General features: G+C 48.3%; 1 protein-coding gene across 1 annotated transcript in view; it reads left to right on the plus strand.

Annotated features, from left to right (window-relative positions):
* ADAP2 (ArfGAP with dual PH domains 2) overlaps positions 1-17,081 on the plus strand; it is a 29,726-nt gene that overhangs the window by 6,472 nt on the left and 6,173 nt on the right. The window contains exons 6-7 of the mRNA XM_077749862.1: positions 9,861-10,007; positions 14,850-14,933. Coding sequence (XP_077605988.1) covers positions 9,861-10,007; positions 14,850-14,933 — 231 coding nt within the window. The remainder of the gene's footprint in view (positions 1-9,860; positions 10,008-14,849; positions 14,934-17,081) is intronic.

Raw genomic sequence — 17,081 nt, forward strand, 5'->3', positions numbered from 1 at the left:
CATTATGACTAATCTCTCAGCACTGCATTCTGCTACTCTCCGTTGGTGAGGCGAGCCGCAGAGTCCACAAAAAACACACCTTCTCTTCACCTCGAATCAGATTAAGCCTTGGATGATCACTTGAGTTTACTTCATTTATTCATGGACTCGAGAATTTATTTAGTGAGCACCTACTATATACTAGGCATGGTTGTGGGCACCGGGGATACAGGAGCGAACTAAACGAAGCTCCAGGTCTCACGGGGCTTTCATTCTAGTGAAAGGGGATAGGTGGCAACCAAAATGTACATCGACATATGATCTATGAGGTGGTAGGAGGTGCTATGAAGTAAAATAAAGAGGGTGAGGAGTTAGAGAGGATTATGGGAGTAGAGTTGACATCACACAGTGATCAGGGAAGGCCCCTCAGATGACATTTGAGCAAGTCATGTGCCTCTGTGGGGGAAGAGTAGAAGAGGTAGAGGGAATGCTATGTGCAGAAGCCCTGAACATGGTCATGGTCATGGCTGGCACACACACATGCATGCCAGTTAGAAATGGTGCCTGTGAGAGGGTGCAGCTGTGGGGCCCCAGTCTAGACAAGCAGAAGCCTAGATTGCAGTTTTCCCTTGCACCTTAAGCCAGGGAATTTTTGTTTAGTGCACAGCCTACTCAATCATAAGCCACAGGCCTGACCTGAGCTGGGAGCGTGGTGGATTTGTAGGGCATCAAGGAAACCAAAGTGGACTGTGCAGAGGGAGCAGAGAGAAGGATGGAAAGAGATGAACCCATGCAGGTAAGGACCTTGTAGGGCCTGGTAAGACTTGAGATTGTTTTGTGCTGTTTTTTTGAAACAGCTGTATCAAGATATAAATTCACTGGGCGCCTGGGTGGCTCAGTCTGTTAAGTGTCCAACTTCAGCTCAGGTCATGATCTCATGGTTCCTGAATTCGAGCCCCATGTCGGGCTCTGCACTGTGTCAGCATGGAGCCTGCTTGGGATCTTCTGTCCCCCCCCCCCTCTCTGCCCCTTTCCTGCTACTACACTCCCTCTCTCTCTCTTTCAAAAATAAATAAACATTTTTAAAAAAGAGATAAATTCACATACTATGTAGTTCGCCCATTTGAAGGCATATAATTGATGGCTTTTCATATATTCAAAGAGTTGTGCAACCATCACCACAATCAATTTTAGAACATTTTCATCACCCTCCCCCCCCAAAAGAAATCGCACACTCATTGGCCCTAATCCTCTACCCACTCAGCTAACACTGATCTACTTTCTGTCTCTGTAGATTTGCCTGTTCCGGATATTTCATACATATGGAATAGTGGTCTTTTGTAACAGACCTCTTTCATTTAGCATATGTTTTTCTTTAAGGTTATTTATTTTGAGAGAGAGAGAGAGAGAGCGCGGGCGAGGGGGCATAGAGAGATGAAGAGAGAATCCCAAGCAGTCTCCACACCTTCAGTGCTGGGCCCAACTCAGGGCTCAGACCCACAAACTGTGAGATCATGAACCTAAGCCAGAGTCATGAGTCAGAGGCTTAACTGACTGGGCTACCCAGACACCATTTAGCGTATAGTTTTCAGGTCCACTCATGTTGTAGCATGAATTAGCACTGCATTTCTTTTTATTTCCAAGTTCTGGCCCACTGTATGGGTATTTATTTCATCTGTTCACTTAGTTGATGGACATTTGAGTTGTGTTCACGTTTTGGCAAGTGTGATGAATGCAGCTCATAAACCTCGGAATACAAGCTGGGTGTATACTGCCAGGTCATACGATAACTCCGTATTTAATATCTGGAGGGACTGCCACGCCGGTCTCCAAAGCCGCTGCTCCAACATGTGTCCCCACCAGCAATGTATGAGGGTTCCAGTGGCTCCGCGCCCTCCCCAACGCCTGCTGTGATCTGAATTTTCTATTGTGGCCACCTTGGGGGGTCCTGTGGTAGTATCTGATCGTGATTTGGATTTGCATTTCCTTGGTGGCTAATGATGTTGAGTGTCTTTTCATGGGCTTATTGGCCACATGCACATCATCTTTGTAGAAATGTCTGTCTCCTTTCCCCATATTTTAATTATCTTATTGGCTTTTTATTGAGTTTTTTATAATTCTTTCTTCCAGGTAGAAGTCCGTATTGGATATATGATTTACAAAAAAAAAAAAAATGAGGCTTTTTGGATTCTACTCTGAGATGAGAAGCCACAGGAAGGTTTTGGGCAGAGAAGTGATGTAATTTGATTTAGACGCTTTACATTTTGCGACTCTAAGTCTTGCAATGGATGAACATTTTGTGGGGACAGTTTCTTCATTTTCATTTCATTTTATTTATTTATTTTTAAATATTTATTTTTGAGAGAGAGAGAGAAAAAAGACACAAGCAGGAGAGGGGCAGAGAAAGAGGGAGACAGAGGGCCTGTGCTGACAGCACAGAGCCCAGTGTGGGGCTCGAACTCACAAACTGCGAGATCTTGACCTGAGCCATAGTTGGAAGCTTAACTGACCGAGCCACTCAGGTGCCCCCAGTTTCTTCTTTAAAATTTAATTTTATTAAAAAATTTTTTAAGTTTAGTTATTTTCAGAAAGAGAGAGTGAGGGAGGGGCAACATGGGACTCAAACCCTCAATTCCAAGATCCAGAGTCACATGCTCTACCGAGTGAGCCACCCAGGCACCCCAACTTAAACTTTTAAAGGAGCACTCTGGCTACTGTTGGGCTCAGGCTGGGGCGGGGAAGGGTCAAGAGTGCAAGGAGAGAACGCAGTTAGGAAGCTATTGCAATAATCAAGGGAGGAATCAGGGTGCCTGGCCGACTCACTGGCAGAAAATGTGACTCAGTTTCAGGGTGATGAGTTCGAGCCTCACATTGGGCACGGAGCTCACTTAAAGAAAATGAAAATAAATTTTTAAAAATCAGGTGAAGAATAATTGTGGATTAGACCAGGCTGGTGGTGAAGGAGGTGGTGGTGAGAGGTGGTCTGATTTTGGAAGTAGAAGCAGCAGGATTTACTGATGGATTGGGGGCAGGTGTGAAAGTAAGGAGACTCCAGGGTGGTTCCCAGCTTTTTGCCCTATGGAACTAGATGGACAGATTTGCCATTTGCTGAGCTGGCAAAGACTTCACTCCCTGAAGGGATGATCAAGAGCCTTTTTTAGATCCTTGTTAGTCATCTAGGTGGAAGCATTCAGAAGGAAGTTGGATATGTGAGTCTGAAAGTTTGGGGACAGTTTGGAGCTGGAGTTGCCAGCACTGAGACTGTGTGTGTGTGTGTGTGTGTGTGTGTGTGTTTCATGTTTACTTATTTATTTTTGAGTGAGAGAGAGAGAGGGGGAGAGAATCCTCAGCAGGCTCCACACTGTCAGCACAGAGCCTAATGCGGGGCTGGAACTCCGGAACAGGGTGATCATGACCCGAGCTGAAACCAAGAGTCAGACACTTAACTGACTGAGCCACCCCAGCACTGAGACTGGCTGGGATCACCTGGGCAGGGATTATGGGTAGATGAGAAAAGAAGTCCAAGGACTGAAGTTTTTTGGGTTTTGTTTTGTTTTTAAACCAAAAAAATGTGTTTATTGGGAAAATTTCCCACTTGTCTTGATTCAGGGGGTTTGTGGTGCTGCCTCCGTTGGGGGGGGCACCCCTCCTGTGGGCTGGCAGAGGGCAGTGGGGCGGTCCACACACCACCACCGTTTGTGCACGGTCACGAAGGTGGCGATCTTGTGGCATCCTGGGCACCGCAGGTCCATGAAGTGGGAGTTGGGGCTCTGCACCAGGGACGATTTCTTGCTCGCCCTCTCCTCTTCCGGGGAAGGGTGGAGGAGGTCCCTTGCAAGGAGCATGTTCTTGTGGGCGTGTCATCACCGCCAGGAGGGGGGGAAAGCAGAAATCCTACAACCGAGTCGTTTAGTTACTTGTTGCCGAATGACATACCACCATAAAAGCTCAGTGGCTTAAGACATCAAGTTATTATTTCTCCCAATCCCCGTGGCCGCTACAGTGTGCTCCGTGTGGCATCCGCTGGGTCCCCCTGCCACAGTGCCGGGTGAGAAGGCCCGGGAAGCCTTGGCTCACAGGTCTGGTGCCTTGGCCACCGCAGGTAGCCTCTGTCTCTCCATGTGCTTGTTCCGCATTCAGGAGTCCGGCTGGAGCCTGCCGGCAGCTTGGCCGCAGGCCTCCCCGCAGCACGGGGTGGGGTGGGGGGTGGGGGTGCCACTCGGTCGCAGAGGCAGAGGCGCGAGGTCAGGAACCACAGCAACTGGAGCGGCCAGCACGGACGCAAGGGGAGGGGCTGTAGACTCCCCCTCTTTATGGGTATGACGGCGCGTGCGCACTGCGAGGGAAAGGCTTGGGAAGGACCGTCTTTGGAGATCATTTACCACACTGAGCCCGAGACACTGCAATATTTAGAGGGCAGAAGGGTGAGAAGTTTCCAGGAGAGAACGTGAAGGAGTGGCCAGCAAAGGCAGAAGAGGGCAAGCTCTGAGCACTTTACCCATGACCTGATTCCGTTTCTTATATGGAGCCTTTTTTTTTTTTTTTAATTGCCCCTGTGGCCTTTCTAGACGGACTGGAGCAATGCCAGCAGGTCTGTCCAGTGTGACTGCAGCCGGGGGTCAAGTGAAAAACGGTGGTGGGTGAAGAGTATTAACCCTCCAAGTGAGAATTAGGGATTTCTTCTCAGTCTTCAACGTAAAGTACTGGAAAAAGTTGTAGGTACAAAAGGCAGGAGAAGAAGGGGCTGCTGCAGAGAGAGGAGCAGCTGCTGAGACTTGGCCTCAAGGAGAGTCTCCTCCTTGGCTGGCAAAAGAGCGTCTGCTTCTCAGCCCTAAGCCAGTTCAGTCTCACACGGCCTAAACACGGAATGAGTTGCTTTTGTTCTTTATTTCTTCCTGCAAAGGGATTTTTTAAAGGTTTATTTATTTAATTTGAGAGAGAGAGAGAGAATGCGAGTAGAGGAAGGGCAGAGAGAGAGGGAGAGAATCCCAAGCAGGCTGGACGCTCAGAGCAGAGTCCAACGTGGGGCTTGATCTCACAACCGTGAGATCATGACCTGAGCTGATATCAAGAGTGGGAAGCTTAATCTACTGAGCCATCCAGGTGCCCCCAAAGAGAAAGTTTTTAAATTGTAAAGGTAACTCATCTTTATGTAAAAATTTTGGGTAATACAAAAGAGTAAGTACAAAGAAAGTGAAACTCAACATAATAAAATAGGACAAAATAAAATAGGACCCAGGACACATTTTTAGAAAAAAACCCTACAACGTTGGGGTGCCTGGGTGGCTCAGTCTGTTGAGCGTCCAACTTTGGCTCAGGCTATGATCTCGTGGTTTGTGGGCTTGAGTTCCGTGTCAGACTCTGTGCTGACAGCTTGGAGGCTGGAACGTACTTCAGATTCTGTGTCTCCCTGTCTCTCTGCCCCTCCCCCACTCACTCTCTTTCTCTCTCAAAAATAAACGTTAAAAAAATAAAATCCTACAAAGCAAAAAGAAAAGGAAAATCCGTTGGAAAAATAGGTAAGGAAAATAGGCTGGCAGTTCATAGAAAAGGAAACCAACATGCCTGATCAAGATAAGAGATGCTCAGGGGCACCTGGGTGGCTCAGTCGGTTGGGCATCCGACTTCGGGTTGGGTCATGATCTCGCGGTTCGTGGGTTTGAGCCCCGTGTCGGGCTCTGTGCTGACAGCTAGCTCAGAGCCTGGAGCCTGCTTCGGATTCTGTGTCTCCCTTTCTCTCTGACCCTCCCCTGTTCACGCTGTGTGTGTGTCTCTCTCTCAGAAATAAGTAAAACATTAAAAAAAAAAAAAGATAAGAGATGCTCAGTCTCTCTGGATGTCAGGGAAATGCACATGAAAGCTGGAATGAGATATATGCTACACACTCTCCAGAATGGCTGGCATTCAGAGGGCTGACGACTCCATGCATTGACAAGGACAGGGAGGAACCAGGACTCCCATACGCTCCTGATGGGACTGTGAAATGATACAACCACTTGTGAAAACCATCTGGCAGTTTTTAATAAAGGTAGATACACACATAAGCATATAACCCAGCCATTCCACTCCTAGGTATTCACTGAAGAGGAATAAAAACATATGCCCATAAAAAACAATTGGATGCAAATGTTCATAGATGCTTTATGCATAAAAACATCACCAAAGTGTGGAAAGGACCCAAATGTCCATCCACAGCCAAATGAACAAATTGTAATATATCCATAGACTGAATATTACTCGCAGTAAGAAACAAACTACGGATAAACGCAACAATGTAGATGAATCTAAGAGATATTGTTCTGACCAAAAGAAGCCTTATACAGGAGTGTGCACTATATAATTTCATTATAAGAAGTTGTAGAACAGGTAAAACCACTTTGTGTCAATAGAAAGGGGATACATGATTGTCTGGGGCTGGGGTGGGGGGAATTGACTGCCAAGGGGATGAGGGAAGTCTTGGGGTGATAGTGATGTTTTATATTTGATTGTGGTGGTGCCTACGTGGGTATATCCATTTGTCAAAAATCAACCTGAATTCTTTTTTTTAAATTGTTTTTTAAATGTTTTATTTCTTTCCGAGAGAGAGAGAGAGAGACACTGTGAGCAGGGGGCGGTCAGAGAGAGAGGGAGACACAGAATCTGAAACAGACTCCAGGCTCTGAGCTAGCTGTCAGCACAGAGCCCGACGTGGGGCTCGAACCCACAAACCGTGAGATCATGACCTGAGCTGAAGTCGGACACTTAACTGACTGAACCACCTGGACGTCCCAACCTAAATTCTTAAAATGAGTGCCATTTATTATTTATAAATTCTATCCCAGTAAAGCTGATTAAATGAAAATTAACAGTGATATCCACTTTCATAGCCATCATATTGGGAAAAAATTGAAATCTTACAGTCACGCGTTGGTGGGGATATAGGGAAAGGACCACTCCTCTGTTATTGAGTGTGGTGTTCATTTCTATTGTTCGGTATTCTATATTGAAGTAAATATTGGTACAGCCACTATGGAGAGCCAGTCAGCAGAATAATCTGGTACTTTCCAGTAGGTCAAAGATGTGTACACCTGTGATCTACAATTCCATTCCTAAATATATACTGTGACCTGGAGAAACTCTCACATATGTGTGCCAGGGACATAAGCTGACTGCAACATCACTTACGATTGCAAAAAATCAGAAGTAATTTCAATATCTGTGAACAGGAAAATAGACTGGTAACTTTTGGTGTGGTAGTTCACAAAAGCAAACTAGGTTGCTGCATCTCAACATGAATAGAACTCAAAAATATAGTATCGAGTGATAAAAGCAAGATCTGGAATGATACATATAGTATGATGCCATTTATCTACATTAAAACCACAGAAAACAATACTGTGTATTGTTCATAGATAGGTATATGTGTGTAAAAGTATAAAAAGTTAGAGGCGTCCTGGGTGGCTCAGTCCGTTGAGCTTCCGACTTCTGCTCAGGACATGATCTCACAGTTCATAAGTTCAAGCCCTGCGCCAGGCTCTGTGCTGACAGCTCTGACCCTGGAGCCTGCTTTGAATTCTGTGTCTCCCTCCCTCTCTCTCTTCCCTTTCCCCCCCTTGCTCTTTCTCACTCTCTCTCTGCTCTCAAAAATAAATAAACATTAAAAATTTAAAAAAAATAAAAAGTGAGCTAGAAGAATAAACATCAGACTCATACAGTGATTGCCTGGGGGGAATATGGGAGAATGGGATAGAGTGAATAATGGTGAAAGGGATTTTTGCGTTTATTCATAATACTATATTTCTTTTAGAACAGGGAAGACTATTCACAAAATTAGATTCTCTTTTTTTGTGCTTTTAGTATTTCTAATAGTAAATATTCAAAAAGGAAAGTCTTCCAGGGGCACCTGGGTGGCTCAGTTAGTTAAACGCCTGACTCTTGGTTTTGGCTCAGGTCATGATCTCACAGCTTAGTGTGTTCAAGCCTCACATGGGACGTTGAGCTGGCAGTGCAGAGCCTGCTTGGGATTCTCCCTCTCACCCCCTCTCTCTGCCCCTTCCCCACTTAGGGCTGTCTTTATCTCTCTCAAAATAAGTAAATAAACTTTAAAAAAAGGAAGGGGCGCCTGGGTGGTTCAGTTGGTTAAGTGTGCGACTTAGGCTCAGGTCATGATTTCACGGTTCATGAGTTTGAGCCCTGCATCAGGCTCTGTGCTGATAGCTCAGAGCCTGGAGCCTGCTTCAGATCCTGTTTCCCTCTTTCTCTGCCCTTTCCCGCTCATGCTCTGTCTCTTTCTTTCTTTCTTTCTTTTTTTTTTTTTAACTTTATTTGGAATTGCTCCTATACCTTTTTTCTTTTTTTACATCTTTGATTTTTTTTTTCCTTACAAATAGTTTATTGTCAAGTTGGTTTCTGTATATGCTCTGTCTCTTTCTTTCTGTCTCTCAAAAATAAGTAAACATTAAAAAAAAAAAAGGAAAGTCTTCCAGTAGTCTTTTAAGAAAACCATTGCTAAGAGTGTTGGTGTAAACATGTCTATATTTTTATGCACGTTCAAATTGACATATGTTATATATATGTGTAGAAATAAGGTACATATACTTTTTTGTGTCTGTATGTATAATTTCTTATATTAGTAGGTTCCTATTCTACATCCTGTTTCCTGGGACTTGATATTTCTCACCCATGGATATCATGGATGCTTTTTTCATATAAAAATATTGATCCAAATTACCCTATAAAAATTCTTTGTATTTCACTGTATGAATGTACCATTATTTATTTATTTACCCATTATCCCTTGTGTATATTTACATTTTTGTAACGTTTATTTATTTTTGAGAGACAGAGCATGAGCAGGGGAAGGGGAGAAACAGAATCCAGAGCAGACTCCAGGCTCTGAGCTGTTAGTGCAGAGCCTGACGCGGGACTCAAACTCATGAACCATGAGATCGTGACCTGAGCCAAAGTCGGACGCTTAACCGACTGAGCCTCCCTCGGGAGGCGCCCCCTCCCTCATATATATATATTTAAATAATAGTTTTCTTCTTCTTCTTCTCCTTCCTCCTCTTCCTCTTCCCCCGCCACCATCACCACCGCCACCACAACTACCACTACTACTATTGTTTTAAAAGCACAGCAACAAACATCTTTTGGCATACATGTTTGCACAGTAATGCAATTACTACCTTGGGATAGATTCTTAGATGTGAAACTGCGACTCAAGGCAAAATACTGAACATTTTAGCAAATACGACCAAATTGCCCTCTAAAGAAGATTATCCAGTAAATAGAACAGTGTTCAGTGACAGAAACGTTCTGTGTCTGCCCTGTCCAATACCTCGCCACCAGCCACATGTGGCTACTTGAGCACTTGAAAGGGGGCTAGGCATAAGGAACTGAAGTTTTATTTTTATTTAATTTTAATTTTAAATAGCCACATACGGCTAATGGCTGGCATAGGTCTAAAGTGTCATTTTCCTTTCTCGTCAATTACGAAGAAAAGCACCCTTTTCCCTTCCTTGCTTAACCTGTGTTCCAGACCCTGGCAACACAGTGGAGCATGGGAGGGAGCTCCCCAAGACCCCCCCACACCTGCTTTCATCTGTTTATCTGTTTTATTGGTCTGGCTTCCATAGAGGAATTGCTTCAGAAAAAAATCTGTGGCTAAAAAGCCTGACCAGTCCTAAGTTCATACCTGTCTAAGCCCTTTTCCAGCTCGGCAAAGCCAGTCTGAGTAAGTAGGAACGGTGGCATGACCGAAATGCAGGGTAGCAGCGGAACCTTGTGCGCCTTGCTATTAGAGCAAGAACATAGAAAAGCCATGAAAGGTTACAGACAGGTCATCTGTTGGCATTAAGGCCTTGGTGAAGGTGGTGAGATGTCACCTGCTTCCTCTCTTTCAGGGTAAAGGCCCCAAAGCTGTCATCAGCATCAAAGACTTGAATGCCACTTTCGAGACAGAGAAGATAGGGAACCCCCACGGGCTGCAGATCACCTACAGGAGAGAGGGCCACATCAGGAACCTGTTCGTGTACCACGAAAGTGGGAAGGTGAGCTGACCCGTGTTGCTACAGCAGCCTCCAGCCCGCACCCCAGGACCCTGCAGGCCCGACCCGCCAGCGCCCTGGCTCAGCTGCCCCTCCGGATTTGCTGCTGCCGTTTGCCTTCGCGTGTTGTCACGTTCCGGTCTGAAATGGCTGTATGAGGAAGGCAAACGAGATTAAGGAGAGATACCCGGCAGGTATGGTGGCTGTGTCTGGACAGTGCACAGCCACTCAGGGGAGTCTGGTTAGTAGGAGGGACTATGCCCAGAGATGATGGATCCAGGTGGAGCAGGAATGGATGGAGGATCTGGTGGCAGTGAATTCTGGGGCCTTGCTTCTCGGCAGGTGGTCCTATACGAAAAGCATGGCATCACTGGGGAGCTTGCTAGATTAGAGTCTCAGCCCACCTGAGCCTCCTGAATTAGAAGTTACATTTTAACAGGATCTCTAGGTGATCCTTAGGCATATTAAGAAATCAGGGAGCCCCTGGGTGGCTCAGTTGCTTAAGTGTGCAACTTCAGTTCAGGTCATGATCTCAAGGTTCGTGAGTTCAAACCCCACTTTGGAATCTCTGTTGGGGCGCCTGGGTGGCTCAGTTGGTTAAGCATCCGGCTTCGGCTCAGGTCATGATCTCATGGTTCGTGGGTTCAAGCATGTCGGGCTCTGTGCTGACAGCTAGCTAAGAGCCTGGAGCCTGCTTTGGATTCTGTGTCTCCCTCTCTCTCTGACCCTCACCTGCTCATGCTGTGTCTCTCTCTCAAAAATAAATAAAACATTAAAAAAATTAAAAAAAAAAAAAAGAAATCAGGGGTGCCTGGGTAGCTCAGTCACTTAGACAGCCTACTCTTGACTTCAGCTCAGATCATGATCTCACACTTCGTGGGATCCAGCCCTGCACTGGGTTCTGTGCTGACAGTGCAGAGCCTGCTTGGGATTCTCTCTCCCTCTCTGTCTCAAAATAAATAAATAAACGTTTAAACAAACTCAGCTCTGCCAGAGAACAAGCCAGTAGTACAGGTCCAGGAGAGTGAGTGGGTCACAGTGAGCAGAGTCATGTGACTGGGGAGTCATGTGCTATGTGGAGGTGGGGAGGGGTAAAGGTGAGGCCTGACATTTTGTGAGCACCTGTTAATTCTGTGCCGGGCACTGTTTGTGGCTATCACTACACATCATTTTTTCCTTTTTTTTTTTCTTAAGTCATCTCCACACCCAACATGAAGCTTCAACTCACAATCCCAAGATCAAGAGTCACATGCTATACTCCCTGAGCCAGGCAGGCGCCCCACAATGCATCTTTTCTTTTTCTTTTTTAATTTTATATGTTTGTTTATCTTTGAGAGAGAAAAAGAGAGCATGAGTGGGGGAGGGACAGAGAGAGGGAGACATAGAATCCAAAGCAGGCTCCAGGCTCTAAGCTGTCAGCATACAGCCCGACACGAGGCTCGAACCCACAAACCGTGAGATCACGACCTGAGCCGAAGCCGGACGCTCAACCGACTGAGCCACCCAGGTGCCCCATGCAATTCACCATTTCTCAGTCCTCGAAACCACCCTGGAAACGTTTTAACCCTGTGTCCCTGAGGCCTGGGCACATTAACCCAGACTCTGGTTCCCAGGTTACCACCCCGCGTGCCCCTGCTGGAAGGAGAGTCCTTGGCAGCAGGGGCCAGGAACCTGCCCCAGGGACCAGATCTTCCCAAGTGGCCCTAGCACTGGAGTGCTGTCTTCAGCGTCTGCGCAGAGTTCCCAGTGGTGTAGTCTGAGGAATAGGGGTTCGGGATCAGAAACTGGAGCCCTGGGTCTTCCACTCTGGGCTGTGTTACTGGGGCACGCCCCCTCCCCCCTCCATCTGCTTGTGTGTAGATCAGAACACCCGCCTCTCAGAGGGGTTTTGAGGGTTGAGTGACCGTGAACCGTGAATGTGAAAGCATTTCAGTACGGTGAAGTGCATTTCAAACATTAACCGCTGCTAATTATTTATTTGCTCATGATGGTCGCAGATGTAAAAGGCAAAAAAATCTTACGGGCAATTTCACGTCTCTATCACTTGTTCATTCATGAGTGCGCTCTCAGTGGGTCCTTATTGGGCCTCTGCAGCATACAGAGCACTGCTGTAGGCCTAGAGAGTGTGGTGGTGAGCAGGACAGAGCCGTGGGTGGGCCTCGAGGGTCTCAGTCTGGGGAAGGAGTCAGATGGGGGAGAGGCACCTGCCGATACTGTGTGACAGGCTGTCAGTCGTGCTGCGGTCACACAGGAAACATGTAAGTGGCCTAGTCTGGGGGGACGGGCAGTCAAAAAGGCATTCCAGAGGAAAGAGTTTCTATTTAAAAGTTATGGGAATGTGTTGAAAGAGAGGACACTCAAATCAGCCCAAAGGGAGCATGAGTGGGAAATAGACAGGGGTGTTTATTTTAAGGGCAACAAATATGGGTCAAGAACTGTGTGTGTGTGTGTGTGTGAGAGAGAGAGAGAGAGAGAGAGAGCGAGCGAGTGCGCACTCTTAACAGGGGCACATTGTTCTATAACACCAGAGGTGCAAGTAAATGTTGTGCTTATTTATTTCTCTAAATTCAGGGACCCCCCAAGGGCACCTGGGTGGCTCAGTTGGTTAAGCGTCTGACTTTGGCTTAAGTCATGATCTCACAGCTCATGAGTTTGAGCCCCGCATCGGGCTCTGTGCTGACAGCAGAGGGCCTGCTTCTGAGCCTCTGTTTCCCCTTTGCCCTCTGCCCCTCCCCTGCTTGCACTCTCTCTCTCTCTCAAAAATAAAAATAAATAAACATTTAAATTCAAGGACCCCCATTCTCCAAAGTGGCAAGAAATCTAAGATCAGCCCTCTTTCTTGACTTCCTCCCTTGGTTTTACCAGAATCTTAGGACTGGGAGACATGGAGGAGAACCCTGGTTCTTGGTCCCTGGGGGGCTCTCTGCTGTTGCCCCATGTCTGCATTGGATGCCAGGGGCCACCCCGCTGTGCCAGTCACTGTTCGAGGGCTCTTGCTGAGGTGTCCAAGGTCTGTGATACTTACAGTATCTGGCCCCTCCCATTTGCGCGGTTAGAGCATCTGACAGCTGGCGTCTGGCCATCTCTTTCCTTCAGTGCCACGGTTTCTCTGTTAGAGACACGGAAATAGAAGCTGCCTTCAGGAGCCAGTAGGTAATTTAAAAGTGAGGTGGACGGGGTGCCTGGGGGGCTCAGTCCACTAAGCGTTGGACTCTTGATTCCAGCTCAGGTCATGATCTCATGGTTTGTGAGATTGAGCCCCACGTGAGGCTTTGCGCTGACAGGTTGGAGCCTGGAGCCTGCTTCGGATTTTGCATCTCTCTCTCTCTCTCCCTCTCTCTCTCTCTCTCTCTCTGTGTGTGTGTGTGTGTGTGTGTCCCTCCCCTGCTTGCACACTTGCTCTCTCTTTGTTTCAAAATAAAGAAATAAACTAAAAGAAAAGTGGACGGCTAGAAGGCTATAAAGCAGGAAAACCTGTATAGAGGATTGACACAAACAAAGCTTCAGGAACCAAACAAACATGTATGCAGGTTGGATTTGGCCCCACGGTCTCCAGTTAGCGGCCAAAGTGAAGGTCTGGGTGAGTCTTTTCTGGGACGCCCCCGTGCCTTCAGTCCCTGGGAGCTGAGAAGGTGGTTAGCTCCCGGGACAAGAGAGCTTGGCCTCCGGAATACTATTTCCGAACCCTAGGCCAGCGCGCCTGGCTGGTGAGACAGAAATGGTAATTATGTTGCATTCTTGGGAAACCATAGTCAAATGAATTTCTCAATCACCATATTATATCAAGGTGCCTCACTGCAACTATTTGAACAATCTTTTGGTTCCCCTATTCCAAATTCTTGGGAGAAGGAAACTGGTACGCCCCGCTTAGCCTCTACATGGGCCCAGCCCTGGCCCAGTTGCTGTGGCCAAGAAGGGGCAGCTCCTAGCAGCAAATGTGGTTGCATTTGTGGGTGAGCAGTGAGTGGGTGAGAACAGGTGGGGGTGGTTCTCATAGAAGCAGGGCTTGGGCTCAGCAGAAAGCCACTATAACAACTACACTAAACTTGGGGGTGTGCCGAAGCTCTGTGTGGGGTGAGGGAGAAGGGGTTGCCGGGCGGAATGTGCGGGGAGGATGGCAGATGGTTTTGTATGGAGGGAGCTCAGAGGGCAAAGTCGTCATACTTAGATTTTTCTCCTGAGGGTAGAGGGGGCTCTACGCTGGGCTTGGTTACATTTGCAGTGAGAAAATCGCTCTGGCTGCTGTGGGGAGGACCCGTTGCAGAGCAGCAAAGCCAAGGCAGAGCCCGCTAGATGGGTGGCCCACACCGCTGAGGGTGCGTTCCCCCCGCGGCGTGCAAAAGTCCAGGCCAGCTTGGCCCCGAGCTGCGCGTCAGGCCATGAGCATTTCTATTGGAGGAGAATCCCCAGGTGCACCTGCCCCCACTTGACGGCCCATCTTTGACATCTGAGGACACTTGCTCCCCCAGTGATGTCCCACCGGCCAGCCAGTGCCACATCACCAGAGAGCTTGTTAGGAATGCAGGATCTCAGGCCCAACCCCACCCCCCCCAATCCCAATCTGCACTTTAAAGAGATTGTCAGGTGGTTCTTAGCATATTAGGCCATTGCCAACTCTAGTGCACTTCACCTTCCTCCTTCCCTAGGGCTCTGGACGGCTCCCTGTCAGTGGCTTCCCACCTGCTCAGGGGAGCCCCCAGGCTCTGTGATCAGCACACAGGCAGGCGCTGAGCAGAACTGAGGGGTGTGCATGTGCTGAATGGAAGACCCGCGGGCTCCCTGCCAGCAGACTCCACCCCCCACTACTCTGTCTCACAGGCTGTCTGTCCCCATTTTTCTCTGCAGGAGATAGTGGACTGGTTCAATGCCCTCCGAGCAGCCCGTCTGCAATACCTGAAAATGGCCTTTCCTGAGCTCCCAGAGTCTGAGGTGAGCTAAATGTGGACCCCACCTTCTGAGTCTCCCCCCTGCCACCTCTGCTTCTTGTCTGCTGACCCCCCAAAATACTCAGAGGCTAGGCTAGCTTTGTTTGTGGACAAGACCTTGAGATGTGAGGGTGGAAACTCAGACGGAAACCAAAGGCTTTCTTCAGGGAGTTATGGCCTCACACGTGGCAAGATCAGACTCTTTCTCAGGGACGCATAGCCACTGTCCCCAGTGTCAAGGGGCTTGGGATTTGGGCCTCTCTTTCTGACTCCTTCTCCCACTGAAATGTGCAAATGATCCTTAATGTACTGTTTACAAAGTGCTTTGAGCCCCTTTAATCTAGTAATCCCTTGCAGCGGGCAGTTAGGTGGGGTGATCATTCCCATTTTATTGAAGAGAAACCAAGTCCCAGGAAGGTCAAAGTGAATACCCAAAGGTGCTCTTCCCACTCGAGTGTCCTTTGCCCCTTTGTGTTCTGGTCTTGGGAAGGTGATGGGATCTTCTCCATTACCGTTCTGACAGGAACAGTCTGCCTTCTGGGGCCAAGGTAATGGTGACCCTGAGAACTTCAGTTTGGTTGTCCTCAGACATGTGGGGTGTCTGACTCTCAGGTGTGTGGGGCAGACGATGCCACCTTGGGTTCTCACAGGTGCCCTGTCGCTAACTTGCTCTTTGCCTGCTGCTGGTCACGCCACTTCTCCGTGCATCGGTTCCCACGTCTGTAAGATGCGGTGGGTCTGGGTCATCTTCAGGGTCCCTTCCAGCTCTGAGGTCCTATGGTCTGGTGTCTGCTTTAGGCCCTGCTCTTAAAGGGCTTTGTATATTATGGGGGTGCAAGCACCATATTAATCCTGGATTTTTTTTTTTTTTGAGAGAGAGAGAGAGAGGGAGAGAGAGAAAGATAGAGATAGAGAAAATCCCAAGCAGACTCTGCACTGTCAGCACAGAGCATGACGTGAGGCTCGAACTCACAAACCATGAGATCATGACCTGAGCCGAAATCAGGAGTTGGATGCTCAACCGACTGAACCACCCAGGCGCCCCCCTGCCCTGGGATTTTCTTGTTCCAAACTGTTAGACCCCCCTTGAAAGCCTCAATTCTCCTTCATTCCAAGGTTTGCAGGGGGCTAAGTTTGGAAATGGGTGTCCACTCCAGGCTGGGCAATGCACCAAAATAGCAGCTCCCTGGGAGTGACTCCAGCCAAGCCTGGGGCAAGAGCCTCTGGGTCTGCAGAGTCAGCACCCAGAACGGGAGGCCATTGTGGGTGCTCCCTGCTGACTGGGGATCTCGGAGGACAGAGTGCAGACTCTCAGCCTGAGTCACTGGCCTGGTGCTATAATTTTGCTGACCCCTGCAGAGGGACTCGGTCTTGGGCCAACTCCTCAATGTCCTCTGGCCTCCCCTCGCCCACCGCTGCTCTCCTCCCCACGCTCATCTCTCTGTTGCCTTTCCCCACCCCGTGTCCAGGTGTGGTGTGAGGTTCTGGGCAACCGCCTGGACCTGCCTCGAGCTTAGGGATGCAGAGGCCAGACAGCCGAGGAGTTCCAGTGTGGAACGTGGTCCTAGATAAGAAACGCGTGGCCCCTCAAGTCACGTCGCCTCCCCTCTCTGAGCCTTGGGTTCCTCCTCTCGTCACCATGGGGACAGCGCCTACTTTCCAAGGCTGTTGTGAGACTCGAGTGAGCCAAGGCTTTTGAGGTTCAGCAAGGAGCGCTCCATCCATGTGATCTTCCTTCTTCCAGTTGTTTCCCTGGGCCTAGCCGAGCCTTGCCCTGGCCCAGGTTCACACTATCAAGCAGCTTGGCACTTTTTATCCCAAATGAAGGAACTAAAGCCTGCAGAATGTAGTTTAGGGAGAAGAGAGTGGCATGGTTTATTTTTTCACCATTTTCCTCCCTTCAGACTTCCCAGCCTTCACTTCCCCTTTGCTGTGTCCTGGGCTCTGGAGCTCTGGAGAACAACCCTTTGCTCTGGGAAGCCTCAGCTGTCCTAGGAAGCTCTAGACTTGCCAGATTGAGCCGCTAGGGTATAGGGGGCCAGCGTTCATTCCTGGAAACTTCTCTAGGTATCAGTTGGCAAGCTGGAAGGGCTCCTGGAGATTATACAATCCAGTCTCCTCATTATGCAGAGGGAAATGGGCCCAGAGAAGG

This window comes from Crocuta crocuta, unplaced genomic scaffold (genome assembly GCF_008692635.1).
Source record: "Crocuta crocuta isolate KB4526 unplaced genomic scaffold, BGI_CrCroc_1.0 scaffold149, whole genome shotgun sequence".
NCBI lineage: Eukaryota > Metazoa > Chordata > Mammalia > Carnivora > Hyaenidae > Crocuta > Crocuta crocuta.